Below are 15,898 nucleotides of genomic sequence, written 5' to 3'. Positions count from 1 at the left end.
ATTGTCATGAAATATTATATATGTGTTATATGTGTTTTACTTAGTTGCGAGATTGAAATGCAATCTAACCCGACTTGTTTTAACCCGCCCGCTCCAACCCAATACGTTTTAACCCGACCCGATATGACCCGAAATCTCTTGGACATGATATTAACATGTACCCGAACGAACCCGACCCGAACGCAACCCAAAATAATAAGTTGACTCAATTACGAACCGACTCGTTTTGACCCGACCAAGTTTGACCCGTTTGCCACGTCTACTTCTCCCCCATGTTATTTTCAGTTCAGTTCAATTCAATTAAGTTTAGTTCAATTGCACTCAATTCAGTTCAGTTTAGTTCAATTTCTCTTCGGCATAAAATAGTTGAACTGAACTGAACTGAACTGAACTTATTGGAGCTGAACTGAACTGAGCTGAACTGAACTGAACTGAATTGAGTTGAATTGAATTGAATTGAATTGAATTGAATTGAATTGAATTAAATTAAATTAAATTAAATTGAATTAAATTGAATGTAATAAATATATAAATAACATTTTAAACAATAATAATATGAATATTAAATAATAATTATAATGATAAGTAATAATTATAATGATAAGTAATAATGATGAATAATAATAATAATAAAAGTATTTTGGATATTTTTAAATGATAGTTATAAATAAATAATATTAATATTCATAAATTAATAATAATAATAATAATAATGATAATTAATAATTATTATTTTATATTATTTGTATTAATATATTAATACTTGATGATGATATATAATAACAATAATATCTAAGAAGTAAATTAATATTACTATTTTAATAATTAGATTTAATAATATAAAAATATTTGGTAATAAAAATAATGATTGGGTTGGATCGCAAAATTACATCATAAACCGTCTTGAGTCTTGACACGATTTGATTGGTTTATGGGAAAAAAAAGTAGGTTTATTTGTGTTTTGACCTAAACCATGTTCCTCTTAATAATAACAGTAATAATAATGAGTAAAACTATAATAAACAAAATAATATATAGAAACAACAACAATAACAATAAACTAGAATATATAATATATTAATAATAATGATAATTAATAATAATAAGAGTAATTAGTAAAATAAATTATACCAAAATAATAATAATATTTAACAAAATAGTTATAAAAGAATAGAGATGGACTGAACTGAACTGAACTGATTGGAGCCGAACCGAACTGAACTGATGGGAGCTGAACTGAACTGAACTGAAAATAAGTTGGGGAGAACATTCCCTAAATTATAACTAATAAAAATAATAATTGAAGATGTACTGAATTGAATTAAACTAAGGGCCTGTTTTCCCCAGCTTATTTTCAGTTCAATTCAGCTCCCATCAGTTCAGTTCAGTTCAGCTCCATTCTTTTATAACCATTTTATTAAATATTATTATTTTGTTGGTATAATTTATTTTACTAATTACTATTATTATTATTTTTATTATTATTATTATTATTATTATTATTATCATTATTATTATTATTATTATTATTATTATTATTATTATCATTATTATCATTACTATATTATTATTATTATTATTATTATTATTATTATTGTTGTTGTTGTTGTTGTTGTTGTTGTTGTTGTTGTTGTTGTTGTTGTTGTTGTTGTTGTTGTTGTTGTTGTTGTTGTTGTTGTTGTTGTTGTTGTTTCTATATATTATTTTGTTTATTATAGCTTTACTCATTATTATTGAATTTTTTCCTTGGATAATGCAAAAGTGGGTTTTAATTCCCAAAATATGCCCAAAAAAATAAAAATTCCCTGCCTACCGTCCACGTAGGACGGCACACGAGATTTTTTTTTTTCCAACTTAAGTAAAACCGCTACTTGAAGTAGCGGTTTACAAGTGCTGAGATTTTTTTTTTACAACTTAAGTAAAACCGCTACTTGAAGTAGCGGTTTTAAAAAAAAAAAAATTTTTTTTTTATGTTTTTGTGAAAACCGCTACTTCAAGTAGCGGTTCATTAATCAAGTCAAACTCCAGAGTTTGATATAGCAAAAAAAAACATTTTCTCGCGTGCCGTCCTACGTGGACGGTACGCAGGAAATTTTTATTTTTTTGGGCATCTTTTGGGAATTAAAACCCACTTTTGCATTATTTAAGAAAAAAATTCCATTATTATCTATACTAATATATTAAAAGGCGTGCGTAAACCAGGAACGGTGCCACGTGGCGCTCTCCCTAGGGAGTTTTAGATCATGTAATCCATGTACAATAAAAAAATTAGAAATTGCATAGTATAGGTTTTGATCCCATGACCTCAAGTTCATGTACTAAAATTTTAACCACTAGACCAAGTAGTATTTAGTGCTATCATATCAAAGTACAATATTAATAAATGAAAATTTTCTTACCCGGGGCATAGCCCGGGCCTAATAACTAGTTACTATTATTATTAGGAGGAACACGATTTAGGTCAAAGCACAAATAAACCCACTTTTTTTAGCCCATAAACCAATCAAATCCCGTCAAGACGGTTTATGATGTAATTTTTACGGTTCTACCCAATCATTTAAATATTTTTATATTATTAAATCTAATTATTAAAATAGTAATACTAATTTACTTCTTAAATATTATTGTTATTATATATCATCATCAAGTATTAATATATTAGTACAAATAATATAAAATAATAATTATTAATTATCATTAATTATTATTATTATTAATTTATGATTATTAATATTATTTATTTATAACTATCATTTAAAAATATCCAAAATACTATTATTATTATTATTATTATTGTTCATTATTATTACTTATCATTATAGTTATTATTTAATATTCATATTATTATTGTTGTTTAAAATATTATTTATATATTTATTATATTCAGTTTAATTCAATTTAAATATAATGCAATTCAATTCAATTCAGTTCAGCTCCGATAAGTTAAGTTCAATTCAGTTCAACTGTTTTATGCCGAAGAGAACAAACCCTTAAGGAAAAAAAAAGAGAAAAGGTTACAAATGCAATTTTTTTGGCGGGGCGATTTTAAGTAATTATGAAACAATGATTAAAAGTTCAGTTTTATTTTTAATGGTGTCCAAGAGATCTAACAAGAGTAAATCTCACAAATCAGCTTCTAACGAACTAATGATATTTGAAATGTACTATAACAGTTTTTCGTTGAACAAGGATTTTCCTCCAAATGGAGAAGTCTTGCTTTTTCATAGTGTAATAAAAAATGATTTCTTCGATTCCTTGACGAGCTTGGCACAGAACCCAGTAAATTGGGAGATCAAGTTCCATCTTAGCTTGGCGGGAAGAGCTCTACATGTATTTTTATAATATCAGCTTTTTCTAATTAGTACATAAGTTTATTTATAGATATTAATGCTCAAATTTGCATGTTGGCAAACATGTTAAATCCTTTGGGTACAACTAAAGTATATATAAAACAGATGAACTGTATATTAAATCTATCTAACATCAGAAAGATTATAAAGTATCACATGAAAATTTGAAAGTGGCTAGACTCAACTAGTTAAACTTCAGACGATAAAATCACAAACCCAAATGTAATCACATACATTTATAATATAGGCTATTTTCATTCAGTAGCCTTCCCCTTGCGCCTGCTGCTACTGCTGGTCTCCAACAGATAACAAACCATAGAATCAACATCTTCTCCAAATATACTGTAGGCCTCGACGACCTGCAGATAGCTGAATCCCATTGACAGCACCATCCGCATGCTGCTGGTCAACACTGCATCAGGTAGGCCACTTTCTTTTTCATTCTCGGTGTCCGATAACCCTGTTTCCCAAGGTTCAGATGTTATTAGTAAACTATTACCACTATAAAAAAAAGGTCTACAGAAGTTTCTAAGCTGCCAAAAGCCATAAACGAAGGATTCCGTTTTCTTAGTTACGGTCTTTAGACTAGACTACTAAGAGTGCAAAAAAGGAGGCAAGGACAAATCTCTCATAGAAACCACAATCCATCTTTTGAAATATTTGACAAGATAGAAATCCTCCAAGAACACATGGAAGAAAGCAGCTACTCCCACTCTAGAACCGTATCTCAATTTTGCTTAAACTAACACAATAGTTGCAAAATGCAAGTGCTGGCAAACCCTAACTGTCGCAAAATGCAATATATCAAAAATGTGCAAGATACACAAGAAGCCAAGACAAGAAGAGGGATAAAATGCAGCTTACTGGCTCCAGAGGATGAGGGTTCTGCGCTAGATGTTGAGGATTCTCTTAGACCAGCACGTTGCTTTGATTTGTTACCAGCTATATACTCAGCGCGGGAAGCTTGCATTACCATACGCTCAATTTCTTTTTCCGTGAGCTCTAGATCTGAGTAAAATCGTCCTTCAGCCAACAGTGCCTGTACAGAAACATCAATGTATCAAATTTTGGCAGTTTATCAGGAAGAGCAAAATGTGAATGAAGATAATAATAGGATACAAACATTATCTATCTGTTGGTCTTGTTGAGCTTTTATGGCAGCTTTAACCTGATCCATGTCCACATTCCTCTGGAAGGTAGAAAAAAAAACATGTTACCATCCAAACAAGCATATATCATAATGAAATGATTATACCACTTCTGCACAGTTGCATTTCAAGATCAGCGACAGCTATGAAGTGGAGAGCATATAAGATCCATACGTAAAACTACTTTCTAGCCTGTACAATACAGAATACAACATATATAGCTTAATGCAACAGGGTACTACATGCAGCACAACATACTGAGATGAGCTTTCAGGTACACCATATGTCCATATTCCCTAGACAGCATTAAATGCAAATCCCAAGATACTAAATTGGCGAAGGATGAACAAAAATCCCGATCTGAGAGAAAATTGAATTATTTGAGCGCTGGGGGATTGACAGGGTAAACTGCTAGTTTACGGATATGAAATATCCACCCAGGTCAATCGAAGTGGGCATATTTTCCCAATTGAAAAATGTTGGACGTATGGGATCCTTAGCAATTCATGCTAAAATTGGTCCTTGGGGGTCTCTCGAAGTCCTTATTATGAAAATTTTCAATGTTGGAACAAAAAACTACCAACAGAAAACAAAAAACTCCCAATCAAACAGTGTATATTGTTCTAGAATTCTGATCAAGCAGTGGCTAAATCAAACAAACTTAAAAAGACAAGAACACAGAATCTGATGAGCACTTACCCCCCGAAGACAGCTGAACCCGAGCCCCGCGCCAACACTCAATCGACGAGGATCGACAAGTGAATTATAGTGATTGCCGTGATGATAACTTAGCCGAATGGGAGGCAAATCAGTGTCATAGTTCCCATGAAATATGTTAATAGGCTCTGCATTAAGTAAGTACGGCCACTGAAGAGATGAAAGCCATGAAGTAATATTACGTCACAGAATCAAATGCATGATCAGATAATGAAACTGACCTGTGCTATAAGAATATATATGTATGGGTCGGTTATACATCTCAGATAGGGCCTGGATCTCTACATTGTTTCCATAAACCTGCCACCAAGATAATTATGAAATAAAAAACATTATCCACAACAATCGAATAGGACATTCCCACCAAAAATACTGGTTAAATTCCACGAGATTAGTTTTGCATACATGTGAAAACTCTTCTCAGAACACTGATTGGAGGAGTTCATCAACTTCCAATGACCCTCATACTCATCAAGTTTGTTTTCATACAAAATAGACATTCAAGCACCATGAAAATATTTGAAAACAGAAGGGGTTGTTCAGTCCACTATTTCCTAGATTCACACGCGGGGTTTTTAGTCCAAACCCAAAACTTGGTATTTGGTTCTTAAATTTTTACAAAGTTGAAACCTGTGACTGAGTCCCACCCTACAAATCTCCACTGTATAGGATTCACAATACATACCCTATGGGAGATGGGTTTCTTCTAGACCCCAACACCGGCTTCTAATATTAAAAAGAACAAACATAAAAACCGCCATATGCCATTAGCCACAACCTCTACGGCTCTACCCATGATTACAATCCATTTTTCTTTATGCCCTTCCCCTCCCAATCCTTCTGCCACTACTGAAGCCATTTCCCCTCACCATCATATTTTATATAGGTTTTAGTTGCATTTAGGTTACATTCTAGGAACATTTAGGTGTATTTTAGTTCATAATTGCACACTTTTACTTAATTTGCGAAATATTACTCCTCTTGTGTGTTTTTGGTATTCCTTGATGAATTTCAGATATCAAGAACATAATTGGAACATTATTGGGCAACTTAGGATCAAATGGAAGCAAGCTACATTGATAAGGATCACTTTGGATGTATTTGAGTGCAAATTGGAGCTCAATTGGAGTTGGAATTCATTGAGATAATTGCGAAAATCGAGTCATGCTCACTCTTTTATCCATAACTTCCGACTTGATGCTGATATTTGTCTGATTCAAAGGCATTGGAAAGTAGGCTTGAAGAGCTTTCCAACGATAGGCTATACGGCCCAAGGCGAGTTATATTCTAAGAGATATGGGCCTTGCAAGTTGGCCCAGTTTTGCTGAAATTCCTACGCGCGCGGGCTGCACGATTTCCTTAATGATTTAATTGGATCTTCCTTATCTTGTAATGAAGGACAAGGCCACGAGTATTAGGAGAAAAGATAGATTTTTGGTTTTAGGGATTCTTTTTAGGGAGATAACGTGAGTTTTGTTTTGTTTTTTTCCTTCCACGTTTATCACGCCATTCTCCATTATTTTCCTCAAGTCTTTGTTTTCGACATTCAAGTTTGCAATTTCATCAATTAATTCAAGTATTATTTTCTCTTCTCTATTCTATTTATTATTATTGTTAATCATGCTTTCTTTTAATATTTATTTTGTTTATTCAATCATCATGTGTGAGTAGTTTTCTATTCTAGGGTTAGGTTGAACCCTAATATGAATTGATGCTTGTTTAATTCCCAATTCCCAAACTTTGATTATTATGATTCATTTATTTTAGGGTTGGTTTTAATTATCAATATTATGACTAGAAATAGTATATTTGAATGTGATTATTTTTGCAACGAAAGTGGATCTTAATCGAATCTAGAACCCTAATTTAAGATAAAGGAAATCATCACGAAAGTAGTTGATGGAATTTATTAGGATGTTAGGATGCTATGTCTAAAGTCCTTAATTTGCATGACTCCATGAAAATAGGCATGATTGCATTGTTAGGGAAGCTATTGATTGATCGAAAGAAATCCTTAGTATTATTAGGGCGCGTCTATCCTATGAGTTATTTATTAGTTAATTAAGGGAAAAGGGATTGTTTGTGGCATTAATTCGTATTAGTGGGGATACTTAAACCTAGATGTCTTTAGTCTTTGATTCATTCTTGATAATTTCATTTGCTTTAGTCACTTAGATTAGTTCATCATCACTTATTTGGATCACTTGCTTAGTATTAATTAGAGTCAATTTAACTACTTTGAATCAGTTAGTCTCTTGGGATTCGATCCTTACTTGCCCGACTACATTAGTTAGGAGGAATAGTTAGGTTATTTTTGTTAGGTACGCGATAAGCCTTTCAATTACAATCCATTTTTCTTTATGCCCTTCCCCTCCCAATCCTTCTGCCACTACTGAAGCCATTTCCCCTCACCATCATCTTTCCTTTTTCCGAGCCTGCCACGGGCCCCCATCATCACCACACACCACTACGACGACAACCAAGAAAAAGCAAAAACAAGCAACAAAACCCATGTCGTGACAGCAACAATCACCAACCATTGGAAAGGATTTTTGCTACCTTAGATCTCTTCAATACTTTTCAAATCTAGGCAAGTAGTGGTATTTTTTTTTTTGGCTATTCATGTTTCAAATATGAAAAGTAAGTTCATTAAAAAAAAACAATCACCATAGGTCAATGTTGCCAATGCAAATCTTACAGGGGGAGAAGATTATGAAAGTGGCAAGAAGAGAAGAGAGAGGTGGTGGTTATTATCAGACATGAATATATTTTATATATGATTAACAATGGTATATTTGAAAGAAGGTGGAGGTGGGAGGAGAGAGAAGGTGGTTTGGGTATGGCAGCACTTTTTGTGGAGGGATGAAAGAGAGACAGAGGAAAGGTGGAGGAGAGCAGCAAATGGGTAGGAGAGGGAGGACGAAGGAAGAGAATATAGAGAAGATATTTGAAATATAATTCTGTCATCAGCACGAGGTTTCAAATATGGGTTTATCGGTTCTCTCTAACTACCCATGGGTTTGATATCCAACCTTACAAATTCATAAGTGAAAGTGAAAGTGAAAGTGAAAGTGAAAGTGACCAAAAACCCTCTTAACGGGAATGACGAAAAAATGCTTTACATAAGACTTTGAAGAACATGGTTTCACATGAGAGCTAAAACAAGCCTGATATTATGTTGCATACCTTGTCTCTTCTTTTCCTCTTACAATAAGATGTAAAACCTTCTGTAATAAACTGAGAGAAATGATCTCTCTCACGCTCCTGCGTACAGCAAAGAAGGGTAATAGTGAGTGTCAAGAAAAAAAGATATCCAACTCAACAGGTACCACAAAATAGAGGTTTTTCTTCCTGATAAAAAAAGGTATATGGTGGTTCAGCTGCTGGATGGCAGTCATTCATGCTCCACTGGGGTGGGGAGGGTATCTCTCTATGAAAGTAGTTAACGTTCGAAAAAAAGGGCCCGATACTTCAACTAGAGGAGCGACCAGTTGGTTCACCATCCAGTTGGTAAGCCCAAGCACAAAAACAAGACCTTTGTTGACTAAAAATGAATCAAATGATTTTTTTTTGCAAAATAGGCAATTGCTAAAATATTCAAAAGACACCACGCAATGAGCACATAGTAATTTCTAATACAACAATTCTCCAGCAAGCAATCATTAAAATGAACAGAAATACATGGAAAAAAAACCCTACCATATAATCTATACACATATGCCTCGTCAAATCGTATGCATCTGAATCCCCATAAACTTGATCCGCAACAGCCCTAAATAGACAATTACCATCCTCCAGCATTCTCTTAACTTCCAAACCTTTAGCACGTCTAATATCAATTTCAAATTGCCGCTCTCTCTCCTGTCACAGAGAACATACATATGAAAAACCAAAATCCAGTTCCCAACCGAACAAAAGCTACTTGACAGATGACAAACGGAGCATTATAAGCGATCCAGGAAAAAATCATTCGAGCTTATATAGTTAGCTCTACATCTTCATATTAAAGCAACACGAGCTCTCCATAAACTCATTGAACAATATACTCATTACTGTCAATACATTACAAGTAACACCTACACATTATAAGTGCTCCCAAGTAATGACAAGAAACTGTTTAGTATGTAGTGTGTAGTAATTGTCTCAGAAGGGGGCGTATATATAAATATATAATATAAGAAACAATGAAAAGTAAAATGTTGTAGCTGTAAGTTCTACCTTTTCCTTATGTTCACTTTCTTTCAGAGCTAGTTCAGTTGGTATTAGTTTGCATATCAGTTTCAGCTAGTATTAGTTTTGCCAAAATTCCTTTGCGTACTTGTTGAGCAAGCTACTTCCATCATAACAGTCTCAGCCCAAGGGATTATTGTTGTCGGTTCTATTAATATCATTCAAGGATAGATGTAACTCCTAGAAAACTGCCAGAGTACAATATTCTTTCTTCTGAAATGGTCTATAAATATGAGTCCTTCATATCAATATCAACTTCTCATTGGTAATGTCAAATCAACTAGCCATACAAGTACTATACACCTTCACCAGATAAGGCTATCAAGAAAGTTAAGAAATCAAATCATTTGGATGACTAGTGCACAGCATTTGAACATTTTCAATTATTTATCTCATTGACCTCCAAAATGACAAAAACCAGTCATGTGTCTCATCTCTACAAGTTGTTACATTTATGTTTATGCCCTCTAGAATATTCATTTATGATAATGCTCAGTGCTGCCACAATCCACAGTGGCCAGAAAAATATATACACATCGTCAGCCATAGATCTGGCTACTAAGGATAAGTGAATAAGGTGTGTACTTCTAAGTCACCAAAAGACAACACGGTTTTCCCAGAAGCAGTGCAAAAATCCCAAGCCAACAATTTAGATAGATATAACCAAGTTCACATGATGAGTGTTTACCATGCAAATTGTATAAATATGACTGAAGCAACAAATCAACAGTGCAAAACTCTACAAACATGCTCTATCCCTCAACCAAAATAACAGTCACGAACAGGGACGGAGCGGAAGCAGCATTACAAGTATATATAAGAAGAAAAAAAATAGATGCTCAATGCAAGCACTTCATAATATGACCAAGTTTTGGAAAAAGTAAACATGTTATAAGGAGAAACTTTCTGAGTACTACAAGAGAGAATATCAAATGTATCGCGATATTGCCATTTGCTTATCATTAAGACGTAGCCAGCTATTCATGAGCTTTTGAATTGAGAATCTACTGCAATCTTCCAACAACTGCAAGAATATATCTTGCTCCCCTTAGACCCTGACATCGTGAACAAGTTTTCATTGTTTCAATCCTATTAATTCGCTCACTCTTTTTCGTCTAAGATGACTGCATATAATTCACAACAGCAAAATTTGAAGTTTTCAGACCTACATGTAGAAGGTGCTCATCAATTTCTTCCCTCAAACTGTAGACTACTACAGCACTACTTAACTAGGCCAAAGCAAGAAACTGGTTAATGATATAACAATGGAAGCAAGAGTTTTCAACTCAAGCATAACACTATCTTTCTTTTGGTGAAAACAAACATAACACTATCACATGATCAAACTCTCACCATATATGATATCTTAAAAAAGATGTCAATTTACATCCAAAAGCAGGAACTTGCTACATTTTAACATCAACCTTCTTGGCTTATCAAAAATACTAACAAGATTAATCTAGAAACATGGATGGAGTTTATTCCTTTGCATCTCAACAAATCACTTTAGTTTATGTTAATGGTGAAGCTGAAGGCTTTCTTTTGGCATTCTAGAGGCTTAAATCAAGACCAACCACTGTCCTCTTGGTTCAATCCTTTTCAAAGAAACTTCAATAATTAGGTTATTAAGCCTTTTCTTTTTTGCACAGTAATGTTTGAGCACGGCAGGTTGTGGTGCATGGATACTTTGAACTTCAGCAACCTAAGTAGTTGTGATGTGATTTGTCAAATCTTTGAAGTGATGAAAAGGTTGGTTAAGGCTCAATTTTGAATGAGCTTTTATCTAAGGCCGTAAGGCGGAAGGTTGAACTTATCTAAAAGGACTTTGTTTGTTTTCCCAACATACTTTATAAACCTATTGAGAATTCCAGCATTGCTACTCATCTGCACAATTCAAGAGGGAATTTTTATGGGCCAAACATGATAGCAAATAGGGCTTCTGTTGGGTGAACAAACTCTCAAGAAGAAAAGGCTCTAGAGGTTTCCCTTAGATGAGGAAGTCCTCTTAAAAAATGTTGCTATGGCAAAATATCGAGTTGATACATTAGGTCATGGGAAATAAGAATTCTCTTATGTGGTTAGTCTTACAAATTCATCTAGTCACATTTGGAGCTTTTTATACTAGTTTGAATCAGGGAAGGAAATCTGCATTAAAACTAAACCTCTTCTTACAGACTAACTTGCCTCGTTTCTTAAGACATGTTTACCATCGATTGTAGCCATGTCTCCATTCAAAAATATTCCCGGAAAGAAATTCAACATAGATATATCATACTGTTGGTGGTCCAACAAAAAATATCCCCACCTAAGGAAAATATATATACTCAACTACTCCCTCCGTCCTAAAATAATTGTTGTTTTATCTTTTAGACATAGGACTTTGACTTTGACTACTAATGTCTCTCATTATATAAATAAATAGGACTTTCTATAATTTTTCCAAGACCAAATTTTAATAAAAGTTGCTAAATGCAATAATTGCTGACCATATTCATAGCAACAGAACCCATAACTATTAAAGATGATTAACTTCCAAAGAAAGTATAACCATAGGCAATAAAGAGCTTCCCATTGCAATTTTATCCCATCAAAATTAAAGAAAAGACAAACAAAACCAAATATTTTAATTGTCAGCCAAAAATTATTGCCAAATAAAGGAAAAAAGTGTTATCTAATGCACCTTTGTTCACAAATTGTATTATTTGGTATAATTCTGTATTTTACTCTAGAGTTTGTGCTCTATTAAACTCGACTTGACTAATCAACACTTATCGTAGTAGTGACTAGTGAATGGACTTATCTAATGCACCTTTGTTCACAAATTGTATTATTTGGTATAATTCTGAACTTGATTTTTCTAGATTACGTAAACATAAGTTGAACAGAGCACACCTTTAAAGGGTTTACTTTTGCTAGAGCAGAATTAAGTATATCAATGGTAAACATTAAAATTTGTTGCCATAAAACTACAATTGTGTTTTTCTTAACCAAGTGTAGAATATATACCGACAGTTGCGTTTATGTATGTTAAAATTTTCCTTTTAAAAGTTGGAACCTGTTGTAATAAAAAAAATGCTAATTTAGTTTTTCTAAACCAAAAGGTAGAAGATTTACCCACAGGTAGGTACATCTATCTGAGAATATTTCCTTTTAGAAATAGAACCCTAATGTGATAGAAGTCTTACTTTTTTTTGTCTAATAAGGTTAGAACAGAAATGTGTTCAAAGCCCGTAAACTGCTAATTCATAGTACCATCAAATAAATAAAAGGACGTAAATATAAAACAAAATATTACATCCAAGGGGATATAAAGAACTTACGAGGTCATAGTATGAGGATCCAAAGGTAGAAGTTTGCTCATCAGCACTATTATAACCCTCACTTTCACAATGAGATCTCGGCGAGGAAGGTCTTGATGCAGATGGGGAAGTCCTAGCTGTAGCTGGCCAGCCAGTGGGCCTTCTAGCCGGTCCAATCCGAGGAGAGTCTGGAGTCCCTGCCACAAATCTCCTCAGCATAGAATTTGATCCTGAAGGTTTTGGAGGCGGAATAGGAGGCGGAGGGGGCTGCGAGCTCCCAATACCACTTTGCAAATTATCAGCATTCGAGGCATCTGTCCCAGAATTTTTATGATCAGTGACCTTTAGACCACTAAACCCTTTCATGAAATCCACTTGAGTATCATTGTTCCCAATTTTCAAATCAATGGCACTATCATCCCCCACATTCTTACTCTGATCAAACCCCTCAGTAGAAAGCTCATCACCTCTCCCTATCTTGTTCCCAGTCCCACTACTTGCACAAATTTCCGGCAATTCATTAACAATCAATTGTTCATGGACTTCATCAGGTGGCGCGACAATAGGTTGGGAAGGAGCAATATGAGGCTGAATAGGTGCATTTGAGGAGCTGGGAGCTGAAGTGCGGGTCTGGTTGGAAGATGAACACCCCGAAGAACCACGCGGAACCAAAATCCTGGTCATGACTAAATTTCCCAAACAAGTAGACAATCTGCAATCTGGAAAGATTAGAACTGTGGTTTATCCCGAGTCCTAACTTTCGGCACGTAAACGCCAATGCCACGGCAAAATGATCTAGTCCAGCCTGGTTCTTTAGCCTTGTTTTTAATTTCAGAGCAAATCGATCTCTGCATTCCCCTGAGAATTCTCATGAGACCCAGGCCTCCAATTTAATTTAGTGTTTTCTTCCCCTAGTACACAAAACAATTACACCAAAAACCCTTCAAACAAATTTCCTACCACACCCATAAAACAACCAAGAAAAAACCCTAATCTACAAACGAATTCATCATTTTCCATATAAAATTTCAAGATTATACAAAGATCGATTCTTTTTCTCGTTTGACCCGTTTAGCAAAGACTTTATTATTCCTATCAAGTACAATCAAAACAAGTATACACACATAAAGGAATTAATGAAGAAAGAAAAACAAGAATCGAGAGAAACTTACCTTGGAAAGTCGTCTGAAATATGTGCAGGTGAATGTGAGATAAAGAGTAAAGAAATGAGGAGAGAGAAAGACTAGGGTTTTGATGGGAGAAGAGAAGTAAAAGTTGAGAAAAGAAAACTTACAGAAGAAAAGGAGACTACTAGTACATATTATTTTTATTTGGTTGCCTTTCTTTCTCTTGTAGAGTAGTTGTTGGGACTTCAGAGAGAGAGAGAATGGTGGGTGGTAGTGGCACTGGCACTTGGCGCAGAATGGATAATAATTGCGGAGAGGTTTCTCATCCAGAGTTACTTTTACTTGCGACGCCTCTCTTGCCGGTGCTTCTACACGTGGATAATTGTTCTTTTGGCCTTTTGGGTAAAGGAGCGATTCAGGATCTGTTTTTTTCGACATAACTTAACTGGATTGAACTGAACTGATTGTAATTGAATCGATTGTAACTGAACTAAGTTGAAGTGAACAGAATTTAAATTATAACTAATAGAAATGATAATCGAAGCTAAACTGAATTGAACTGATTGCAAACGAACTTAACTAAATGCAGCTGAATTGAACTAAACCGAAATGAATAGAACCGAACCGAACTTAACTGAAAATAAGTTGAGGAGAACATACCCTAAGTGTATTGATGTAGATCAGATACGATCCTAGGTCTCTCAAATACCACTTATACAAGACTTTACGAACTAAATTAGATGACATCGACACTCTATAATTATGAGAAATGCTAAATATATTATTATACACCGAGGTGTAGGATGAGCATCCTGCACCTTGCCCATGTGGCTGACTTTTGGCAATATTTTTGAAAGTGGGTCAGCTCTTTCTCTCTCATCACGTGAAACAATTTTTTTAATGTACAAATGCATATGGTTTGGTGTACAATAATCTACGAGTGTACATTTAGGGATTTTCAGTGATCAAAGCAATGACCATCAATGTACATTGTGATTTTATTGAATTTCGGTATGAGAATGTAATTGTACATATTGAATTTCATTAGTGAACAAACATCAAACACACCAGTGTACAAAGAATGGAAATTACTCACTAGACATATTTCGGTATGGGACTGTAATTGTACATATTGAATTTCATTACTGAACAAACATCAACACACCCAGTGTACAAAGATTGCAAATTACTCACTTGACATCAGCTTCATGAATTGGGTTACTTTCAGCTGGGGGATTGTCATTGTACATTTTGATTTTATTAATGAACAACCATGAAGCCAAGGATGTACAAGGAGGTTGAGTGTGGAAAAGAGAGAAGTGGTGAATTTCGGTATGAGACTGTAATTGTACATATTGAATTTCATTAGTGAACAAACATCAACACACCTAGTGTACAAAGATTGCAAATTACTCACTTGACATCAGCTTCAGGAATTGGGTTACTTTAGCTGGGGGCTGTCATTGTACATTTTGATTTTGTTAATGAACAACCACGAAGCCAAGAATGTACAAGGAGGTTGAGTGTGGAAAAGAGAGAAGTGGTGAACAGTATATGGGGGGACATCAAATCAGTTATTAAATGGTGAACAGTAAATGTCAAATCATTTACTTTTTAAATTTTCGATTTTGTACATTGGATGTAAGGGGAATGTACATTGGTTGTCAAATCAATTACTTTTTGCATGTTGAATTGTGCGTTTTATTATTTTTGCCTTGCGTTTTGGACAAGGTGCAGGATGCTCATCCTACACCTTGGTGCACCATCTACGCATTGTTTGGGTAAAGGAGCGATTCAGGATCTGTTTTTTTCGACATAACTTAACTGGATTGAACTGAACTGATTGTAATTGAATCGATTGTAACTGAACTAAGTTGAAGTGAGCAGAATTTAAATTATAACTAATAGAAATGATAATCGAAGCTAAACTGAATTGAACTGATTGCAAACGAACTTAACTAAATGCAGCTGAATTGAACTAAACCGAAATGAATAGAACCGAACCGAACTTAACTGAAAATAAGTTG

General features: G+C 34.3%; 1 protein-coding gene across 3 annotated transcripts; it reads right to left on the bottom strand.

Moving 5' to 3' along the window:
* Positions 1–3,443: 3,443 nt before the first annotated feature.
* On the bottom strand, positions 3,444–14,181 carry LOC104899827 (OVARIAN TUMOR DOMAIN-containing deubiquitinating enzyme 6). Of its 3 annotated transcripts, none has more exons than XM_057396159.1 (9): positions 14,039–14,181; positions 12,766–13,655; positions 8,915–9,076; positions 8,402–8,479; positions 5,437–5,515; positions 5,198–5,343; positions 4,474–4,539; positions 4,215–4,389; positions 3,444–3,810 (listed from the first exon to the last, which is right to left on the bottom strand). In XM_057396159.1, the coding sequence occupies exons 2-9, from the start codon at positions 13,426–13,428 to the stop codon at positions 3,605–3,607; spliced, it is 1,575 nt and encodes a 524-aa protein (XP_057252142.1). In that variant the 5' UTR covers positions 13,429–13,655; positions 14,039–14,181; the 3' UTR covers positions 3,444–3,604. The 3 variants fall into 3 exon arrangements, with proteins under 3 accessions (XP_057252142.1, XP_010685408.2, XP_048503837.1); XM_010687106.4 differs by having other exon boundaries at positions 13,917–14,179; XM_048647880.2 differs by having other exon boundaries at positions 12,766–13,602; positions 13,917–14,179.
* Positions 14,182–15,898: the final 1,717 nt, after the last annotated feature.

Source organism: Beta vulgaris, chromosome 7, assembly GCF_026745355.1.
Source record: "Beta vulgaris subsp. vulgaris cultivar EL10 chromosome 7, EL10.2, whole genome shotgun sequence".
NCBI classification, from domain to species: domain Eukaryota; kingdom Viridiplantae; phylum Streptophyta; class Magnoliopsida; order Caryophyllales; family Amaranthaceae; genus Beta; species Beta vulgaris.
The sequence above is the reverse complement of the archived record's forward strand: the minus strand, read 5'-3'. Positions and strand labels throughout refer to the sequence as shown.